Source organism: Ptychodera flava, chromosome 10, assembly GCF_041260155.1.
Source record: "Ptychodera flava strain L36383 chromosome 10, AS_Pfla_20210202, whole genome shotgun sequence".
In the NCBI taxonomy this organism is placed as follows: Eukaryota; Metazoa; Hemichordata; class Enteropneusta; family Ptychoderidae; genus Ptychodera; species Ptychodera flava.
The window spans coordinates 30,593,025-30,616,413 of NC_091937.1; the positions used below are offsets into that span (position 1 = coordinate 30,593,025).

The 23,389-nt window shown below is 40.1% G+C and overlaps 1 protein-coding gene across 2 annotated transcripts; it reads right to left on the reverse strand.

The window, feature by feature from the left end:
• On the reverse strand, window positions 1-23,180 carry LOC139142487 (fibrillin-2-like). 2 transcript variants are annotated; one of them, XM_070712428.1, is made up of 32 exons: window positions 23,043-23,180; window positions 22,199-22,553; window positions 18,535-18,657; window positions 18,037-18,159; window positions 17,490-17,612; window positions 17,089-17,211; window positions 15,253-15,375; window positions 14,534-14,656; window positions 14,058-14,180; window positions 13,651-13,773; window positions 12,981-13,103; window positions 12,424-12,546; window positions 11,621-11,743; window positions 10,809-10,931; window positions 9,541-9,663; window positions 8,955-9,077; window positions 8,540-8,662; window positions 8,248-8,370; window positions 7,070-7,192; window positions 6,428-6,550; window positions 6,102-6,224; window positions 5,827-5,949; window positions 5,160-5,282; window positions 4,665-4,787; window positions 3,975-4,097; window positions 3,723-3,842; window positions 3,332-3,457; window positions 2,678-2,800; window positions 2,323-2,445; window positions 1,810-1,926; window positions 1,196-1,318; window positions 1-390 (listed from the first exon to the last, which is right to left on the reverse strand). In XM_070712428.1, exons 2-32 carry the CDS (start codon window positions 22,548-22,550, stop codon window positions 251-253), a joined length of 4,053 nt encoding a protein of 1,350 aa, XP_070568529.1. In that variant the 5' UTR covers window positions 22,551-22,553; window positions 23,043-23,180; the 3' UTR covers window positions 1-250. The 2 variants fall into 2 exon arrangements, with proteins under 2 accessions (XP_070568529.1, XP_070568530.1); XM_070712429.1 differs by lacking the exon at window positions 13,651-13,773.
• Window positions 23,181-23,389: the final 209 nt, after the last annotated feature.

The window sequence follows — 23,389 nt, forward strand, 5'->3', positions numbered from 1 at the left end:
TTAAATATTATGAACATTTTTGTTCGAATATCTATTCCTGATTTCAAGGAATGTCTTACATGAGAGGGTAAAATATTCAAATTTGTAGTATGTAGTAAATATTTACAAGTTATCGAATCTGTCTGAAATGACAAAATAACTGTTCATAAAGGCACGCATTATCAACGAGGATGTCTGTCTTGCGTATCCCCTTGCATTCTGAGCGGGCCTCTCCTGCGCTGCAAAGAGACCCGATGAGGGCGCTGTTGGGTTACTCTACGTCAAGAGGAACACACGTCTTCCCGTCATCGGCTAAAGCGTGATCGCCATCGCAACTACAGATGTAACTTCCTTCGATATTGATGCAGACTTGATCGCAACCATGGGTTCCTTGTTCGCATTCGTCGATCTCTGCAGTCAAAATGGAGACGAAACATCAAACTTCCTGTCTGAAATCTGAGATTCAGGATGCTTCCACTACAATTTGTAAATTATTGTTTGGATAGTTGATACGATAGCGACATAGAGTATGATGACTTGCTTTTTTCCAAAGGCTGTGAAATGCATATACCCAGAAATAGTGAATACATCGAGTAGGAACACTAATTACAAAATACAAGGACAGCTACAATTGCTAAATGCGGCTCATACTAAACTTCACAGTGATAACTTCAAACTAGGAAGTGTTAGAAGATTGTTCTGAGTCGAAGCAATGACTGAGTAATTTATATCATAGATATTGCCCTTATGTGTAAGCTGTGGGTAGACAAATTACCACTGACTTCGCTATACGTGTTTTTATTGATTGGTCATTTTGTTGTATGCTTTTTGAGTCTGTAAAGGTATGCCTGACCTCAACACTATCATGGCATTAGGAACATTAGATTTGTGAAGCTGTTCAATTGTTGTTTTGATAACATGCAAGGAAAACGTGGCTGAAAAAGGTGTACTTCAAATCTTGTCGAGGGGAGGCTGTGAGTGAAACATTGCATTCCGGTGTGTGTGGTGTTGTGTGTGTGTGTGTGTGTGTGTGTGAGAGAGAGAGAGAGAGAGAGAGAGAGAGAGAGAGAGAGAGAGAGAGAGAGAGAGAGACTTGCTTCTCTGTGTGAATCTATAATGGTGTTTTAATAATTATAAGCGAGTAGGTTTACTTTAAAATTAAAAAAATTACAATTTGAAGTTTAGTTCGTAAGTATTGCATAGACAGTACACTGACCTTGACACGAATGTCGATCTGATAGTAACTCATATCCGGCCATACAGCTGCACTCGTAACTTCCTGGAAGGTTGTTACACTCGTGATCACATTCGCCGTTGCCATAGTAACACTCATCTTTGTCTGTAGGAACAGTTGAGAAGTATAAGCAACGCTATCCCTATGTAATACCGAGTGAATTACAAAGAACTTTGCCACGTGAACACTTGTAGAGGAATCACACTGGCGCCTGTGAAGCGTTTTTTCCATTTTGGCACTATTTGTTTTACTAGGCTTTCTTAAACGGGCCAAAATGGACATTTCAATCTCATTTGTTGATTATCTTTCTCGTTCAATCTTTTACTAACCTTTCCAAAACAATTCATTACTGGTGTGAAACCCTACGGCGTTAGCAATGAACTGTATGCAATTGTTTGTCAGACTGTTTTGAATAATTATAATACAAATTCCTTCAAGTTTAAAATTAGAAAACGCACAGTATCCGAGCTTGGCGCGTCTTTTGGTTGAGATCGGTTTATCAATACCAATGGCTCGACTCTTGTTGAGAGGCAATCACCCTAATTAGGCTTAATTCATAGCATTTACCCTTCAATTAAAACAGGAAAGTATCTCACCGAAGCAGTCATAGCCGTCTTGCATGTAACCCTCACTGCAGGCACAATCAAAGCTGCCCGGCAAATTAACACATGTTTGTTGGCACTGATTGATATTGCCTTCGCACTCGTTGATGTCTGTCGACGGAACCAGTGAGAAATAGTAAACAACGAGAATGAATATTCAAACCAGAACAATTTTACAAAAATATGTACTGTCTCTTGGTCCTCATAGAAATACACATAACATAATGATTATATTTTTGTTTCATAATGCCGACAATCCAATCATTATAATAATGATTGGATTGTCAGCATTATGAAACAAAAATATATTACACATGTATATGTAGGATTGTTGCCGATACATCAAAGATCTGCCGTGATCAGAGCATATGCCTTTCATCATTTGTTCATTTCATTCATGATAATGTTTGACGACTTATGTAGACATGTACATATAATTTCGATAAATTTGGCAATAAAGCAGAAGGTAATTTGCACTTTCCGGCAAATGTTCATTTCTGTTTTTACCTAGGCATGTCGTTCTGTTGTCGCTTATCTGGTAACCGTATCGACAGCTGCACTCGTAGCTTCCTTCTGTGTTCCTACAATTCTGATCACACCCACCGTTATCGACGTCACACTCGTCAATTTCTACAGTGTTTAAGAGAAAACACATTATGAAAGCATGAGCATATTTGAATGTACCGTAGAACAAGCGAGGTGTATGCCATACTGGCCCTGGATAGATAGTGTTAATATCAATATACATGTATGTTTTATACATGCTGATTTGGATAGGAATAATTAACATTCATATATCGAATAGGAAATATACAGTCAGACAAGATAATCGTTACTCAAGCGATATAAATATCTAACTTGCCTTCACAGGACGTTCCATCTTCCTGAAGCTTGTAGCCAGCATTGCATGTGCAGACGTAACTTCCGTTTGTATTAAGACAATTCTGATCACAGTCGGCATCGCCAGACAGACATTCGTTGGTATCTTGCAACGACAGACGGGTAAGAGCAATGTTAATTCTCACATTTCTTTTTACATCACTCGTATTGAAAGACCGCTTGTCTATTGTTAGCGTTGCGAATGATGATTTGGCAAAAATGCATACGAAGGATTTCAAGTTTCCAATTAACACATGGTAGATAGAGGTGATTAATTTAAAATCTTATCAGCTTTCTAAATTATCACAAGTAGTGAAGCGTAACTTTCCTTCATGTGATACTTATTACTAGCGTCATGTTATTGTTTGCGACAACGACAATAATGACGACGACGACGACGACGACGACGATGATGATGATGATGAGCAGGAGGAGCAGGAGGAGCAGGAGGAAGACAATGCCGATGATGACGACAATGGCAACGATGGTGATGATGATGATGATGTTGTCGTTGTTACATGAACTCACGTCCAACGATGAATGTCGGCATCCATTGGCGAAGGATGAGCAAATTTCGGAAATATCTCAAATCACGAAATCGACTGTGTATAAAGCAGGAAATAAGTTGATGACCTACCATTACACGTTGATCCATCTTCGTTAAGTTCGTAACCAAGATCACAGAAACACAAATAGCTCCCATAACTGTTGCTGCACAACTGTTGACACTTTGGTTCTCCGTCTTGCTCACATTCATCCACATCTGTAAAATGTGATATTCCGGCAACTGGTGTTAAAACGAGTTCACATCTCCCGAGATTTAGTTTTGCGTGCGCACACATATCCGAAACACTTACTCGACTTCATTCCATTTGCGGAGACTGGCATGACATAATGCTCTGCACATGCAGGCCTTAGTTCTATGGTAAAGAATTTCTATTCGGTGTGACCTATGATGCTCAACGAAGGTCCATTTAAATTATTTCATTTGTCGATTCAAAAACGACCAAAAAAAAGCAATGCCTCACCTGCGCATGCCCCATCGTCGGAAAGTTCAAATCCCTCTGTGCAAACACATTGGAAACTTCCTACTGTGTTGAGACATTCTTGGTCACAGCCTCCGTTTTCATCCTCACATTCATTCACATCTGTAGGTGTAGAAAGAGGAATATTATGAATTACAAATGTAAAGAGGAGAGAGAGAGAGAGAGAGAGAGAGAGAGAGAGAGAGAGAGAGAGAGAGAGAGAGAGAGATAAGTGCTAAGAACAAACCATCTTACCAATGCAAGAATTTGCGTTCTGGCCTGTCTCGTAACCTTGACGACAGGCACACTCGTAGGTTCCAAACCTGTTGACGCACTCTTGTTCACAATCATGTCTGTCTTCGGTACATTCGTTGACATCTGAAAAGATATAAAATCGTGTCAATCGGCGTATCAGCTTTGCATAATTATCGAGCATGCGCACAGAAGACGGGTGATAAATGTTAAAAAGGATTCGCGGTTCCATTGCTATTCGTAAAAAAGGTATTGAAGGAAAGTAGTGAATGCGGGACCTTAAATTAAACTCACGTCGTTTATGTGTTTACACGACCGTCAAAACTATGTATACATACGTCGTCTAAAACATCAGTTATCCAATGCAGTAGTGATACGGGAGACTTTTAAAATGTAGCTGGGATTTGCTTATTTTATAGCAATTAATTTATACAAATTTGCTGTAAAATGGAGTGAAGTACATCAAATCCAGATCTTGCCATAGTCACAGTTGCAAGTTTTCGACAAAATGCAGCGTCGTCTAGATAATAATCTGAGGATGACCGGTTAGTTTTCGAAGCTTAAAATGGACCCTCAGAATAGTGAGAAACTGGTAAGACTCCAAACATCGCGGGAAAATACTGTGACTGGGTCAACTCTTTCCATCATTGAAAATTGTCGAGATGTTTCTACAGCGGCATTATGTAAACCTACCGATACAAGTGAGGCCATCTACGTCTAATTTGAAACCATCATTGCAGGAACACTGAAAGCTGCCGACGGTGTTTGTACATCGCTGATTGCAGCCTCCGTTGTTAGCGCTACACTCGTTGACGTCTTTCGGTGGAGAAGAGAGACACAGTGAATTAATATTAAAGTGTTGCACTCTCAGAGATCCTTATATAGTCAGTATCTTTGCTTGTATTTACAAGAAATATGAAGTAGTCGTGCTGTTCATTGTATTCGGTGATAATAAGCAGTCATCACTATGTCAGTTCTAACATTTGAATTTACGCCAACAATATTTTCAGGTTTTCATTTGATAATACTATAAATACTTAATTTTCGATTGTCACAAATGCAAGGCCGTAAAAACCTTCTTTACTCTACAATTCGTAGACCAAAAAAGTATTGTGAAATTTTGAGAGTCTGCATATTTTTACCCAAGGAACGTTCTACCATAGGGCAGATTTGATAAAAGTTACTTACCCAGACAAGTGCGTTCGTTGTCATCTAATCTGTAACCATCGTTACAAGCACAGTGAAAACTGCCGACTGAATTGACACAGCGATGTTCACAGTCCCCGTCGTTGGAGTCGCATTCGTTCACATCTGTATAACATATATGCATTTGAAGTCACTGGTATTGCTTTATGAAGGGGGTTTATTTCTGTTATTTTCTCCATATGTACCAAATCAACACATGATTGCACACTTGTCCTGGTGCTGTGATCATACGCCGAACTGAGTGTATGGGCTTGCATGAAATATGGGCTTACAGGAAAATCACTACATAGTAATTCTGCCGCTCAGCAAAAAAAGACATAAAGTAGTATTGACTTTGCCAACCCGCTCTGGTCTCTACTTTCGTGTGCGTCATTTCCGGTAAGCTGAGGTACTCTGTACAAGCCTACGCCCCCTCCTGATTTTTCGTACGGGGATGTGCGGCCCAAGTTGAAAACATCTACCCATGTAAACTCCAAAAATTGACCAACTGTCAGGGATTTCTTGTCAAAAACCAGCCCAATTGTCACGGTCATTCAGCGGGTCATCTCGGGTCATCAACCTTATAAATTCGACAGAGTTAAATGGCCTCATGCACCTGTTGGGCTACATATCTCGGCATGTTACTGAAATACGATAGTTTACAGCCTACCTTCACAGCTGCGTTCGTCATCGGCCAGTTCATATCCCGAATTACAGGAACAGTCAAAACTGCCAACGTTATTTGTGCAGACGTGGTCACACCCGCCATTTTCGTCTCCGCACTCATTGACGTCTGTGAAAGAAAGATTGTGCGTCTATGTTACTTACTGAACGCTGAAAACTCACTCGTTATAATATCAAAAGTGCGGTTGTTTCATCACCGGAATATCAGTGTCTGGAAACTAATGTTTTTGGACAGGCCATGAAATAAGTAGTTGAGTTTACCGAGGCAGGATTTTCCATCTTGATCTAATCGATATCCGTCCCGACATGTACACTGGGAACTTCCCACCGTGTTGGTACACGCGTGATCACACCCACCGTTGTCCGTCGCACACTCGTTGATATCTGCGTGAAGGGGGAATACCAGGTGAAAATATCATACATTGTTACATGTGTAAGAAAATTCGACTGAAACTAACTGGGTGAAAACATAAGCTATTACTAAAAGATCGAAGAAGACAGTTTGACGTAATTTAGGAAACACATTAACCACGCATGAATGAGATACATATACCGGTGCGCATCAACAAAGACGTTAATGGACTCACCTATGCATTCAAGACCGTTTTGGTCTAAGCTGTAACCATTATTGCAAGAACACTGAAAACTGCCTGGTGAATTCTCACATTGATGATCACAACCTCCGTTGTCAGTGCTACATTCGTCGATATCTTTATGAGAACAGAAAGACATAAATATGCATTGCCATGGCAATCTACTTTTTGTGCACTTTCAAGATTGTTCGTTAGAGACGTATAATTCTTTTCACCAAGTTGTTCGTAAAAAAGCACAGCTTGGATCACATATTCAAGCTAAAGAGTCTAGTTCCTAACTGTCATAGCAGATTTGTAATCATTATGTCTCCTATAGTAGACTCGGACACAGGCATCATTTTGCAAAAAGTTGTCTTCCGCCAATGGCATTGCGCAAGCGCGATTTTAGACATCTAACCACTTGGCATTACACTATTATTAAGATTAACATTTTCGTTCCATCAACATCTGCCACTACAGTTCTGCACCTTTATTCTTATCAAATTTAAAAAAACTAGTGAGGAGAGTGCGGTCAACTTGACCTTGTTTATTTGTTTATTATTTCATGCTGCATTTTATACGAGTTTATCGGCTCCTGTTCTGCCCGGAGATTTGTCACGGATTTGGAAATTTAAACTATAGATAGGTTGACGTTACCTTCACAAGTGCGTTGATCATTGCCTAGCTGATAGCCAGCACGACAGGAACATTCATAGCCACCGTTCGTGTTTCGGCAGATCTGACTGCATCCGCCATTGTTGTCGTTGCATTCGTCGGTGTCTATAAAAAGAAGAGCCATGCGTATAGATACTGTGGATATGATTTTTTGGATAAAGCATCGATCGTTGTGCATAAACAGTGTCCTAGAAACTGCGATGGTCCGTTATTGAAAAGTCAGTACAACAAAGTGCTTCCATATTGACGAACATGCATTAATACAACACTTATGCATCTATAAAGTTTTCTCCAGAATGCATCCAAAATGTGACGAATTAGTTTCGAGTTATCTCCGTAAATCAGATGAGATTAATCCTGACTGTCCATGTGTCCATTTCATTCGGTTGTTCATCACTTCTCGATTGGTGTACTGACATGATGACCATGGCCAGCTTGGCATTACGTTTATACAATACACAAACGAAGTTCGGTCGTCGATTTACGTCACAACGACGTAACACAGTATGGCAAATTAATAGAAGAGATTTGCCATTCGCTACAAAGACAATACTTTGAACTTATTAGAATTCCACAACACTCTTCAGTAAAATGATACCATACTTTTTATGCATTTTTCGTCAGATTGTACTATCCGTGTTGCCAACTTACTTTAGTTTTGTGCCAAGCGCCCACTATCAGGCCAAATAAATAATATGTGCTTACGGTACTTTAGAAAAACCAGGCCCGCTGACTCCAGGATAAAATTTACCGTATTTTATGGGTTTCAGCTGACAAAAATAAAAATATATCGAAATTTCCAACAGTATGTTACCGGAAGCACACATTGTTTGGCCCTATGTGTGAACGTTAATCCTCACAAATAGCTTGAACAGCAGCTCGTTTTGCAATTGAAGAAAAAACACCATTGAAACTAATTTGGGATAATTGGATGGTGAAGTAATGTCGGTTTAATCTGCAAATGTAAGTTCATCTGCTTTTCTTTTTAAGTTACACATTTGTTTTTATGAGTAATTTGTAATATTGCAACATTCAGCTATAGGGCACCTAACACCTTTGAGAAATGTGAAAAATATGAAGATCCAATTATCCAAAATTAGTTCCAATCGTGTTCAAAACAAACGACAATATTGCAAACTAAAACATGACGAAGCGCTTACCAACGCATGTACGATCATTTCCGCTGAGATGGAAACCGTCGTTACAAGAACATAGATAGCTTCCGACTGTGTTGCTGCAGCGCTGGTTACATCCACCGTTGTTGCTGCTGCACTCGTCGATATCTGCAAGAAACGGCGTATATTTCAATGTGATGCGGAGAACCCCCTCCCTCGGATGTTAACAAAATGCGTGACCTTCTCCAGGTCGCCCAAGGCAGGAGCGATGTTCACAATCGAAAACAATCTTACAGCATTTTTTTTGTAATCAAATAACTGGTATCAGAATACTCACCCACACAACTTCGTCCATCTTGACCTAATCTGAAACCACTGTTACAGGAACATTTAAAGCTGCCAACTATATTCGCGCATCGATGGGCACATCCACCGTTATTTGAGGCGCATTCGTTGATTTCTGGAATGCAATAGAAAAGGTGAGACAAAGAAATAAGTAACTGATAACTTATGATTGCGATATGTCCCGCCTTATCAGTAGCTATGTCTGTCTGTCTGTCTGTCTGTCTGTCTGTCTGTCTGTCTGTCTGTCTGTCTGTCTGTCTGTCTGTCTTACAATACTTTTTTTTTCTGGTGTTGATAATGTTGTCCATGATTCAGCCAGAGTTATTACTTCAGCGTACTTCATTATATTGAAATTGGAATGAAAGGTGTTGACAGCGCAAACTATTAGAAGACTCTTGGTTACTCACCACGACAGGTTCGGGCATTGGCGTCTAACGTGTAGCCGTTATTGCAGGAACACTGAAAACTGCCGATTACGTTAGTGCAACGCTGATCGCACCCTCCGTTGTTTGTAGAACATTCGTTTTCATCTATAGGAGAGAGTGTGTACACACAACTAAATATCGCCCTTCTAGTCACTAAATCATATTGATTATTACGCAACTTCGATCATCATCACAGACTGAACTTTCCTTCGAAACACACAGTTAAAGGCATACAGTCACCCGTAATCTAAATATGCCCATATATGGTCAAAGGGGCGTTCCTTGGTATTAAAAATGTCCATGTGAGGGCGCTGTTTTTAAGAAGCGACCACCCGCTTAAAATCTGTGATTGGTTAGATTTTCTCCTTCCATGGTAACTGTGGCAAAATTGGAACAGGTGACAGTATACCTTCAATACCATGGACACACCCACAGGCATGCTACACACTTTTTGCCTTGCAGCGGGGTGTGCTATCTGAACTTTTGTATTTTAAAGTCGTGTCTGCAAGAAAATACTGCTTGACCAAAAGAGATCGATTACAGATACATGCAGAAATGTCGCACCTACCGACACAAGTTAGTTGGTCGTCGTCTAACCTATACCCATCGTTGCATGAACACTGAAAACCTCCGACCACATTTGTACACCGGTGATTGCAACCTCCATTATTTGCCGCGCATTCGTCGATATCTGAAAGATAATCCGAGACCATCTCATTGTCGTGGAACCACTGACATGCATGGATGTTACATCCATGTGACATGTAAGTATAGTCAGGGGTTCATTTATCGTCATTCATTTGCTGTTTCGAAGAAATGTTTTGCTTCAGCAACTTAAAGTAAAAGGGTTGAAACGGCCAGTGCATAACCAATTTAAGGTAGAACGCGCCTCGGGGACAGAAATTTGGGCCTTCAAATTTTATCAATTTTCTTCTGACCTACCACTTGTGGGGGCTCATTTTGAAGCTCTTGGCGAAAGAAAAGTTTTCACCGTCTTAGTTTTTCGAAAATCGAAAATTTTATTTTTCCCAAAGAGTTAACACAGGGATGGCAGCCATTTTGAATTTCAAATATCGAGAAATCGCAAGTTATTTGTCTCTCTAGTACCAAAGTTTGCACGGTGACCCCTGATTTTTATTCTTGCTTTGGTAAGAGAATGGTTGAGAGTTTCACTGAGGAAAGTTTGAGCAAAAGTTTAAGTCTTTCACTTTCGAGGTGCATATTACCTTAAGTAAGAATGTACCTCGGTGGCAGATACTCAGACTCTCAACCTTTTTTAAATATTATTTTGGCCTACTAGTGTTAGGGGCTCATTTCGAAGTTTATGAAGTAAATAAAGTTTTCACAGGCTTAGTGTTGTGAAAATAGGAAAGTTCATTTTCCAACATACAGAGAACACAGGGGTGGCAGCCATTTTGAATTTCAAATCTCTGGAAATATTGGGTGATTTGTTTCTCTAGTCCCACACTTTACACGGCGACTTTGCACGGCCCCCTGATTTTTATTCTTCATTTTGAAAGACAGTGGTTGAAAGTTTGCTTGTGGACAGTTTGAGCAAAAGTTGATTCGGAAGCGTTTCGTTTTCGAGGCGTGAACTTACTGTAAAATCGAGTCAAAAGCCTTGACTTCTTGCCTGCATAAAATTTGATATGACTCTCATATGGACGTGATTTGGAACTAAAATTTAACGAGCCAACTGAAGTTATCGTTCAAAATACTCAAATTGCATGTCTCGATTTCATGGGCCTCAAACCGGATGACTCAGGGTCAATTGTAAGATCATTATTGAAAAATATGACTATAACTTCAAAATAGAGCAGAAGTTTGTATACCTACCAACACAGGAGCGCCCATCTTCAGCCAGTGTGTATCCATTGTTACACGAGCAATAGGCGGTTCCATACGAATTCGTGCAGCGATGGTCACAGCCGCCGTTGCCAGTCGCACACTCGTCGATGTCTGAATAGGAAAAAGGGTAGTGAGAATACATTCCTAATCAGGCAAGAGATTGAAAAGTAACGAGACTAATGTACTTTAATCCAACCGAACCGATGACAATAACCAAGATATAAAAATATCGAGCGAAGTGAGGGAGAAACTGGATCCCGGCTGGATGATCACAGCATAAGGAGAGGAACATTTCAGAGACAAGCGACCCACACAAATATGAAAGCTATCTGACTGATTGCTGAATATTGACGATTTGATCGAAAATCGGGTAAAACACCCGACAAAATTGCTATATGCAATGTCATGATGACCATTTGACCACAGCTTAATGACATCATCTTCCGATACCTGCACACCAAAATGTAAAGCTATCGGTCAACTGTAAACTGTTTTTAAAACGAACAATTTTGACAAAAAAGTCGGAAAAAGTTCCCTTAAATTTTGAAATACAAATCTCACTCTAATTTTTGGAAATATAAACTCGGACATGGCTGCAAATATCTGTTCAATAAGGTCACAGGCGCAAGACCAGGACGGTGCACGATCAATCCTTTGCGTCCTTGACTTTGGCGTTAGTTATTCACATAAATGATTACAGATACATGCAGAAGTAAATACGTCAGCACATGATCACTCAAGGTCGATATTTATATTAATGAACTTACTTGGTGTGCTGCAGTAATTTGAAAGATACTCACCGATACAGTCATGTCCATTTTGGTCTAATCTGTAACCATTATTGCAAGAACACTGAAAACTGCCGACTGAATTCGCACACAGATGGTCGCAACCTCCGTTTTCGGTATTACATTCGTTAATATCTATATCAGCAAAATTGAAATATGAAAGAAAAATTGGACTTATAATAGTGAATCCATCAATCAAATAATCTGTCAATTAATTGATTGAAATAAAATAAAATTAATACATGACTTATTAAATAAACAAACAAACAAACAAACAACCAACCAACAAACAAACAAACAAACAAATAAATAAATAAATAAATAAATAAATAAATAATAAATAAATAAATAAATAAATAAATAAATAAAGATTGATTTGTCCCATATAATGACTTAGTAATTAAATGAGGTCATTTAAAGAAAATTCTTTGTTTGACGTCCTTGGATCTTTGAAAAAACTAACAGCCAGCCAGGGGAAAAAAACAAAACACAGACAAAAAACACGAGTGTATTAACGTGTGCTCAATTTTCATTTGGCTCCCTTTGGAAAAATAATATTTTTATTTGTAATAGTTTTAACATTGTGTTTGTTTTCTTAATTTTCTCTGAAAACTTACAAGCACGCGGACGGTAAACTAAGAATTTTATTTACAGCGCCTAAGTCTAAGAACAAAGCTCAAATACATAACCATCGACACTCCTATTGGTGTCTAAACTAATTTGAGCTATTCTACACGCGTTTATGGTTGCTGACTTATTCTCGGAGATTTGTCACGGATTTGGAAATTTAAACTATAGATAGGTTGACAAATTACCTTGACAAGTACGTTGATCATTGCCTAACTGATAGCCGGCACGACAGGAACATTCATAGCCACCGTTCGTGTTTGTGCAGATCTGACTGCATCCGCCATTGTTGTCGTTGCATTCGTTGGTGTCTAAGAAAAAGAGGAACATTGCGAATTATTTCACCAGACATGCATGTGTATACGTCGGTGAAGTCATTCATCTCAAAGCCTGGGAGATTGTAATTGAAGCTACAGAATAGTTTATAAGTGATTCTATTCAAGAGTAATTTTCACTGAAAATGGATTATTGCTGACATTCTTTCTTACAATACCTTTACTCATTGTTTTTTCAAATGAAATTACTATCTTAAGTTAAAGTGTTTTCAAACTCATTTTGGATGTATATAAAACGCAAAGTCTCAGAGTATTGTAGGAACATTTTATAAGCGGGTACATTGCTTTGGTATAATGTTTAAATTTGCTATTAACTGTTTCAAACAGTTACAAAGGAGGCGTTGTTTTTTGCGGGGGTGGGGGGTTGTAGCATCGTGAGTGAAAAAAATAACATGAAGCATTGTGCTTACCGACGCAAGTACGACCATTCCCGCCAAGGTGGTAACCGTTATTACAAGAACATCGATAGCTTCCGACTGTATTGGTACAGCGCTGGTTACATCCGCCGTTGTTGCTGCTGCATTCGTTGATGTCTATGAGGAGCAACAAATTGATGAATTTCAAGCTCATGTTAAAATGCCTTCATAAATCTAGATTTCCGAATAAAACAATTGTCAATCCTTTTTCAAGATTCGCCGAGACGGGAACGTGTTAAATTGACAATATTAAAGCCCCATTAGTTGTGTCATTTTACTTTACCAAAATAAAACCAACCAATCTTTGGAGAGATGTTTAGCTTCCATTATTATGCCACCTTTTAAACTGTCACTATTTCAATCCTCGATGATGGATTTGGTCGAGTAAGTTCAAGCGATTGCATGTATATTTGCAGCGGCCATATTTCAGTTGCAACTCAACAATTATCTAGGCTAAGAAAATCTAAGTTGTACGTTGGTGGCCAATATTTGAAAATGGGCTTTGTTGTCACACTAACGTAAGCAATTTTACATAAGTTGCATTTGATTTCAAACCTGCTTATCGAAAAAAATGAATAAAGATACAATGGGGCTTTAATATATTTTTAATATATTACTGCGTTTTTTATACAATGAGTCTCACTTAGATGATTAAAATGCTCACCGACACAACTTCGTCCATCTCGACCTAAACTGAAACCACCATTACAATAACATTGGAAGCCGCCAACAGTATTCGTGCATCGATGAGCACATCCTCCGTTATGTGAGGCACACTCGTTGATGTCTGGAATTTCCAGAAAAGTGTGAGACGAAGAAATGGGTAAGTATTCAATAACGACATTGACTGTAAGGTACCTTTGTCTGTCTGTCTCCTTGTCAGCTCACCTTAGAATACTTCTTTTTTGATGATTTTTACGTATTCACAAAATGTTTTCATGCTGTCCCGTTGACCGCCAAGCATCCATGGAGTCGACCAGAAGGATACTATTGAGAAGTTCTGATTTACGATATGGCATAGTTGAAAAGAGAGTTTGGTGATGTGCACAGAGGAGGCACCGAGTTACTTACCGATGCAGGTCCGGGCATTGCCGTCCAACCTGTAACCGCCATTGCAAGAACACCGAAAACTGCCGAGCGAATTTGTACAACTGTGATCGCAACCTCCATTACTTCGAAGACATTCGTTAATATCTGTAGGGGGTGGGGGAGGATGTAATTTAAACTACAGTCGTACGACCCATTGTACGCCCACACTTAGTACAAAACTATGAGAAGTTTGCCATTGTACATGTAGTTTGTTTTGTGAAAAAAAGGTTCACCTGTTTCCTGGGACATCTGTACTTGAAGGTGAATAAATACGTCATAATAATCTATTAACCGGTTAAATTTTAATGAATGTCCATTCAAACTCGATACCTGCTGACTTAGTACAAGTCCGTGAATAGAACTGTTTTTGTGTGTGAACGAGGTGTAGCAGTAGAATTATCGCAGCTACCGCGTTCGCCTTACACATATATGCAGTGCTTTGAAGTCCATGTACTTACCAACACAGGTTCGTCCGTTGTCGCCCAATCTGTACCCGCTGTTGCATGTACACTGGAAACGTCCAGCCAAGTTCGTGCAACGATGATTGCAACCTCCGTTGTTCACCGCACATTCATCGATATCTTCGAGGCAAAATCAAATCAAATCAAATCAAATCAAATCAAATCAAATCAAATCAAATCAAATCAAAAGCGTCAATCAACTGACTAACGCGTTAAGTAATTTTCAACTGTTGAGAGTGTCGACAGTGTAATTTCCCTGGGTGCAAAGTTTCATAGATGTACAATTATGAATATTTATAGTATAGCATGAAACATTAAAGATGTCTCGTTTCTGATTTTTTGATGTTTTGCAGTGTGCATAAAGTGTTTTCTACCCTATAAAAGTTTGAAATAACCAATATAGAGCTGATCAAATCATTACAATTGTGAAAATTGGATTATTTTATAGTTCACGAATGGATTTGGGCCTTATTAACATTTTTGTTGACAACTCGTAGATGTGTGTAATGCTGTACACGTCGGGAAAGTAATCTAATGCATAGAAAATCGGAAATATCAGAAATACCAATGTCAAGGTAATGTTATTAACCAGCTTTTTTGTGTTTCCACTCTACCTTACATGAAGGGTTCATATTACTTTGGCGTGCTTGTCGAAATGACCAGAATTATTTGAGAACTTTGCGTTCAGTTGGCCCTGCGAAGGATTGTGTACCTACCGACGCAAGAGCGGCCATCTGCAGCCAGTGAGTAACCATTGTTGCAGGAGCAGTGAGCGCTGCCGTATGAATTCGTGCAGTGGTGGGCACAGCCGCCATTGTTTGTTGCGCACTCGTTGATATCTGAATAGAAAAGAAAAGGGAAGATTTCCCATTGGCGTTATATGTGGAAATTACGAGAGGAGGTGTCTACATCGTTCCCATCGGTGTGTGATAGTTATGGCATACAGAAAGGACGATACCTTGCACGTGCGATAATATCTCCATTACTATTGTGTATATAAAGCAATGGTTGTGAGCGTAGAGCCATATAAAAGCTTATGGGTCAACTGTATCTTTTGATGTGTTCTCAACCATATTAACTGTTTTGCAGAATCTTCTGTGAGCTCATTTTAAAACTTATTTAAGAAATTAAGTTTTCACTTTTGCGAAAATTGACACCAATATTGGCCACTATGATATACTAAAAAGCGTGTATGGATTGCATTTCTATTATGAAATTGTTTACATACTTGAATAAGATCACGAGGAAAGTTAAGGTAGTGTGCACCTCGAAATTCCATTACCAACTTTCACTCAAGCTTTCCAAAAACAAACTTTCAACCATTCTCATACCACATCATGAATAACAATCAGTGTTCACCGTATACAAATTTGGTACAACAGAAACAAATCACCCAGGATTTCCAGATATTTGAAATTCAAAATGGCCGCCATTCCTGTGATAACTTTGGGTGGAAAATAGCATTTTCAATTTTCGAAAAACTAAGACGATGAAAATTTTTCTAGCTCCCAGACATTTAAAATGAGCACCAACAGGTGGTAGATCAGAAAAGAATTGTAACAGAGAGTTCGAATATCTGTCCCCGAGGCGCGTTCAACCTTGAGAAAAAAATCAAGTTGAAAACGCGTATTCCCTTCATGCAGCCGGATGGCATGAGTTCTGCCACAGAGTAACATAACAGAGTGGCAACACTTGCATGCCTTTTGTTCCATGGTCGTCTCGGTAGACTATTGGCTTTTCATATTAAAATGAGCTTCAAAGGTGTTAAACTTTTTGGAGGCTTTGTTTGTGGTTGATAATTACACGAGATTATGCGAAACATACGACGAGATGGCATCGTACTGCCAGTCGCGTAGCAACCATAGTTACTTTGTGAGCTCTCAGGCCAGAAACACTGCTTCACGCCAATCAAAACATAACACGCCAGCAGTTTCATAAACATGTCCTTTCTTGACGCACGTGTAAAAGACGGTATGACTGACCGTAAACCATTAAGTAAAACCAGACAGTATCGATAAAAGACTTTCAAATTTTGTTCAAACACACTCATTATATATTCATAAAAATATGAGAGGAATTTTTAAAACGGTAAAACCACTTTCCTGAAGCTCAAAACACTCCCGTTTTTGCCAGCACATCAATTCCGATCAGCACCACACGACAACAACAAACACAAACTTTGTCGAACATACTTTCGCTTAACAATTGGTGAAAATCCGAAAATTACCGAAGGTGCATGGTCGGTACTCTTCGGAAAAGAGAGCCAAGAGCTTCGTGAGGCGAGGCAAACATGGATTGCTTACGTAACCGCTTCACGCCTTAGACAATAGGTGTTGCCACTCTGTGTATGTTACTCTGAGTTCTGCTGATAAGCACAGTCCCTGCGGACATTGTTGGATAACGTAGGATGTCATCATGAAGACCTGTCTCCCAGGTGCCATCCTCTTTTTGCCGGTCAAGGCAAAACAAAAAAACAAAAAACAAAAACAAAAACAAATAAAACAAACAAAACCCCAAACACTGCATGTCGACATACATGTTCGTCTACTTACCGACACAAGTTCGTCCGTTCCCGCCCAAAGTGAATCCCCCTCGGCAGGAACACCGGAAGCTGCCGGCCGTGTTGGTGCAGACGTGGCTGCAACCCCCGTTGTTCGAGGCACATTCGTTGATGTCTGTAGGAGTCAGTAACATTACACGAATCAGTCATTAGCAAGTCACTAGTTCTTGATATGATGAGAAAATTTGCATGTACATAAATTTACACATCATTTAGTACTGTTTCGGTCAATAATGAAGTTAATTATTTTATCATACTGTTTAAAATGTTTAATTTCAGCACGAAGTCGCAAGATCAGGCAGGGCGCCATTAGACAGAAATCAGCAGCGTCCGTATTGGAAAAAGAACTGTGCAACAACACAAAATCAAACTGACGAGAAGAACGGAACCTACCGACGCAGGTTCGCTGGTTTCCACTCAACCTGAAGCCACTGTGGCACGAACATCGGAAACTGCCGTCAGTATTGGAACACCGATGGTTGCACCCTCCGTTATTTGAAGCACACTCGTTGATATCTAAATGCAGAGAACACATTTTTGTCAGTTCCTGCGAGCGCCCGTATATATATATATATATATATATATATATATATATATATATATATATATATATATATATATATATATATATATATATATATATATATATATATATATATATATATATATATATATATATATACATGTATGTATGTATGTATGTATGTATGTATGTATGTATGTAGTATGTATGTACGTACGTACGTACGTACGTACGTACGTACGTACGTATGTATGTATGTATGTATGTATGTATGTATGTATGTATGTATGTATGTATGTATGTATGTATGTATGTATGTATGTATGTATGTCACTGCTGATAAATGTATGTACTTAAAATTGGATGCGCCTTTTTGTATATCAGTCCCAGATGAAATAAACAACATTCAGCACCTACCGTCGCAACTTCGACCATTCCCATTCAACGTGTAACCATTATTGCATAGACACTGGAAACCACCGGGTTTGTTTACGCAGCGATGACTGCAGCCTCCGTTGATTAGGACACATTCATTAAAATCTACAAAGACACGAAAACTCTGTTACTGTAACGTTGCTTCCTGGTGATTCGCCATTTCTCTGTTTTGAGGAGGTGATCATAACTTTGATGAAAGTATGTGAATTTATAATAGTAATACAGATACCGTTATATCTTTGATACAGCACGATTAGCGAGACTGTTCCAAGTTAGGAATGGCGGCCATTTCGAATTTCAGTGCATTCTCAGGCAATCAATCAATTGACGATGCCCGTGAACGTTGATGTTCTTGTTTTCGAAAGGGAAGAGTTTGAAGTTTTCTTGAGGAAAGTTGGGGCAAAAGTTCAAGTCTTTCGATTTCCAAGTGCGAACAACCTTAATAAGTAAGCAGTGACGTTGATTTTTAGGTCCACCTACCGACACACGTTCGACGATTCGAAGTCATTATGTACCCGGAGTGACATGAACACTGAAAACTGCCCATGGTGTTTGTGCATTTATGGTTACACCCTCCGTTGTTCCTTGCACATTCGTTGTCATCTGAAAGTAGAAGGCAAGATAGCAGGATACAATGGAATGTCAATTTAACTCAATTTTTGTTCACTCAAAATGGACACTGTGCGGCACATCATGTCTTTGGTTCGCATAGAGAAATGCAGCCGTTTCGTTATTGCGAAGTTACCCTGCCACAACCATACTGTGTACTACTCTATGTCTGTCTGCCTCTCTCTCTCTCTCTCTCTCTCTCTCTCTCTCTGTCTCTCTGTCTCTCTCTCTCTCTCTCTCTCTCTCTCTCTCTCTCTCTCTCTCTCTCTCTCTCTCTCTCTCTCTCTGTTGATCCTCTACTTTCTATTTGACTTTCTTGTGACAGTCATAACTATGTGCTACGTTTTCCCTGGTTTCGCAAAGCGTTTCGCAATATTACGAAGATATCCCGAAAGTAAGCCCAGCATCGCACCAGTCAGCAAAGTCCGCCGTTCCGAGTCGTGTCAAAATGTTTTGAGATCTGCAATATTTGCATGAAACTGGCTGCTCCTCTCCTCGTGTAACAGGAAAAAAGTTATAATGTGAAATTTGACCTGCTCTGGCCGAAAAAGTATATGTTTGTTAGTTTAACATGCCTTAAGAAGACAGGGTAGGTCGGATGGATATATTGTTCTAATGGTTTTCTTTTAATGTTGTGCGACAAGTTAAAAAATGACAAAACTTGGCAAAACCGTGCGTGGGTTTAATTATGCGAAAATTGTTCTTGGTAGGAGGGCTGAAAGAAGTATCTCCGGTTACCGAAAAAACGCATAACTTTTTTATTTGTCCTTAATTGTGCGCAAATTGTCCCGCTTAGCCCTTTTTTTTATATATTATCCAAATCAATGATGTTTTATCGGGCAAAGGAAAACGATCTACGAATGACGACCCTATATTGTCTTCTTGCAGACGATATTATTTAGGCAAGAGCATGTAGACCAAAGATTAATAAAGATAACAAGGTGGGTTTTGAAAGATCTTCGGATGATAGTCATCACGCTATTTTATCTGACTTGTAAACTTCTCGTGAATTATCGACTCGATGTTGCGATGTTATGTTTTTGACCGTGAATTTTAGCAGATGCTAACTTGAAGTTCTCATGTCAGTTCAGTCGCGGTGGTTTACTGAACACATATTATCTATGTCCCTGGTCTGTCCATTTATGCAAAATGTACTGGATCTTGTATGCATTTTTGTATTTTTGTTTGATTTTAAAACACACTTTTCGATTGGTTTGTTTAGTCTTCGGTTCCATGAAAAGATGAACGACTGTTAGCGGTCAAGTCGTTCCATGAAGTGTATGATTGCCCTCCCTAGTGGTGTCGAACTCCGGGGTCGAACTGTCCCATATTCCAAACAGAAATCCAATCTTCCATAATATCCTTATACGACTTCCTTGTTGACACCATTTTCCTGTGCGTATCAAAGTGACGGCAGTGGAAGTTTGTACTTCCTTGACCTTGAACTCGTAACCCGTATGTCGTAGTGCGATGCCTCGCTTCGAGGAAACTGTACGTCCATGGTACTGTTATTCCTGGAATCGCATCCGTACCCGGATATGTCTGCTTTCTCATGGAAAACTGATACACGTTACGACGCGGGCTCATTCCAGTTATCCCGGACACTGACCCAGGACCCGGGAATCAAACATACATCAAAACAACGCCGACTTACATAGTATACATTGGGTAATCGTTGTCATGGATAAGCAAAAGGGGAAAACCCGGCGTTGAGTAGTATAACAAATTGACATCCAAGACACACAGACAGGAGGTCCTGGGGTTGCGTCTAGTGAGCGTTTTTCCTTCAAGAAGTAAATCAAACGTCGCCTGAACTACAGTTTCAATCGTCCAGAATGGCTGAACCTATCAGGAGTTTTGGTATGATAAACTCAAAACGTACATGTACGGAAGTGACGAGTCTAATCATCCAAAACTACGGAGAGTTTTCGAGCGCGCCCAGGGCTAACTTGAAGATGATTCGATTTGACTCATCAACAATATGTCGCCAAACGAAAGCCACATTTCTATTTAAGGAAAGCGACGGATCAGTTAGATATACAGTGGGGGCTATACTTCAATGTGTCGTCTATCTCTACCATCAAAATACCATCAAAATACGCTTTTCAGCGGTTTCTGTTAGTCTTGCCAAACGGAATTAACTCATTCATTTTCATTTGTCTTTGATGACGTGTTTCCCCAAATCAAGCTTACTATATTTCCTAGAAGAACCCCGTGACACTTTGTGTATAAATGCCAAAATTTCAACAACAACTTGTTTTTCATGAGCTGAGGATGTTTGGTCGGAAAACAGACTTATTACGTAATTCCACTGCACATTACATCAACTGTGTTCACGGTACTGCGTTAGGTTGGCGATTGTAGCCCCCCCCCCCTCCCAAGACAGTAACCCGAAGAATCACAGATACATTATATGTGCAAAAATATAACATTAAGATTGAAAAGACGCTGGAATGTATTAGAGTTCCCTCAGTCTTGTACTGAAACTTTTCAATGTTATGTCAAAGACCGATGAGATCAGGCACACAGATTATTAGCCCTACGTACAGGTCTGAGTGTTCCAGGCGTTTATACGGCCTCCACCACAGCCCTGCAACGGTCTATGCAGATAACTGGGTTCTCTGCGGTCCGGATCCGGACCGCAACGAAAAAAAACTGTGTTTTTGGCCGAAATTCTGCTCTATCGGGGTAAAATCCTTTCCCTGCCTACCTTTACCTCCTAACCAAACACCAGAAAAGATGCGATTAACTTCTCCTACGGTCCAAAACCGCTCGTTTTCTGAAACATAACGTACTCGACCGTTTTTTTCGTTGCGGTCCGGATCCGGACCGCAGAGACCCCAGTTATCTCCATAGACCGTTGCAGGGCTGTGGTGGGAGGCCGGTATAACGCCGGGAACACACAGCCCTGCCATGCAGAGCTAACACACAGAACGTTATTATAAAAGCGAACGTTTCCAAATGCAATGCCAGGCGTAGAATGTCAAAGCTAACGCGTCTCGATGCGGGCTGGTGCTCAGTTAGAATCATAGACAGTATAAGCGAGACTCGTTTCTCCTGCCTATGCTAGAATGAAAGATTTAATCGTTTACGGGTCTCCACAAACTCCAACTCAGACGACGTTGTTCGAATTAGAGTTGGTGATGACCCATAAACCACCACGTTCAGCATAGAGCCTAGCGAGCCAAGGGTGGACCATTTGATAACCTCGTGGTCTGGAAGATTGAATGAGGTAGCATTATTATTTTACCTGATCCATTGTACATTATTTTTTCCACTCTCACCATTTGTCAAGCCTTCTCTGGCTGATATTTCATGACATTTGCTGGGAATCTTTTTTTCCCCGATTATTCCAGACCCCCAGGATATCAAATGGTCCATTTCTAATCTCCCCGTTAAAACTGATTGTACATGTGTATATTTGATTGGTGATCTTTAAAACCCAGATTGGTGCTTAGTGGAAAAAAGTGAAGATTTTGACATGATGCAACAAGGGCACAGAATATTACTAAAACCACGATAATTGCAAACTCACCGTTCTCGCAACACGTGCCGGACCATCCGGCGTTGCAAGCACACGACCTGGCCAAAGGTCTGCCTCGGTTATGACACCCGGGGTTGTTGCACTGTCGGATTTCGAACAGAGCGTAAGGGCACGATCCCCCGCAAGAAGCCGGTCGCGTCACGGTGCGGCTGCGGGACTGAGTTCCCGACGTCCCGCAGGGCGCCGAGCACGGAGTCCAATTCGGCGGCGACCAGCCACTCACGGCACAGTTGGTCACGGGACAGCGCCGCCGTCGACGTCTTCGTCTCCAGCCTTGCACTGGGCTGGAGTCTATGATGATGACGATGAGGAGAAGATACGGGAGCAGGGACGCGGGCTTCATCCTCTGTCGAAGAACAGACACGGAAATAATTAGATCATACCTTTATATTATCATTGAACCGCAAGCCATCTTTTAAACGTTGAATCGTCATTGGTGATACAATACGTCTTTCAGAAATCATGAGTTCAAGGAATTACCACGGCATACAGTGATAGCTGCAGATTAAGGCGAGACTTTCAACTTGAAATCTGGTAAACTTACATTCTCCAGGTGTCAGACCACTTTCATTTAATCTGACTAAGAAAAAAGTAAACATCTGTACGCTTGAGAATATTACTCACATGTTCTATTGGAGGCGAACTGCCGGGGACATCAATTCTCAAGGGATATTGAGAAAATATCAAAGTCATAAATTTGACGGATCATTTTCCTTCGAAATCGACATTTACCTTAATCGGGGTCTCCGTGTTTCTTTGTATTATGACTTTAGTTTGTTATGATTATACCATTATGTGAACGCGAATTAGAAGTAAGATAATGTTTAATACTCACCGGGTCTTCGATGTAAGTCTTCAAGTAACCGCCCTGGAGCAGACTGAAACTTTTCTGGATGAGTTTAGCTGTTTAATAATTTAGAGAGGACCGTTTCCGCTTACGTTATTGGATATAAGCCGTCCAATCTGTCCTGCGCATGTTTTTGCGGGGGGTACTAAGTTTACCAAGGGGCACAGAATCTATACAGCTACCCTGCGTGTCAACCGTCAAGGTCATATTTCACAACGCGGAAGTTAATTTGATACGCTCTCTCTAATTACCTTCCGCCTATCTTCCAGGAAACCCACAAAACTCCTTGAATCCCGCCTCGAAGAAAATAAGGAAACTGCAGTGACTATTTGACT

What these genes read in the sequence shown, in the direction of transcription:
- LOC139142487 (XM_070712428.1), bottom strand. Translation starts at nt 22,550, where the DNA reads ATGAAGCCCGCGTCCCTGCTCCCGTATCTTCTCCTCATCGTCATCATC. An exon ending in CAACGGACGAACCTGTGTTG is followed by an intron (nt 14,181 to 14,533) that starts GTAAGTACATGG and finishes CACCCCCTACAG; the next exon opens with ATATTAACGAATGTCTTCGA. An exon ending in AGATGGATCAACGTGTAATG is followed by an intron (nt 2,801 to 3,331) that starts GTAGGTCATCAA and finishes TGTCGTTGCAAG; the next exon opens with ATACCAACGAATGTCTGTCT.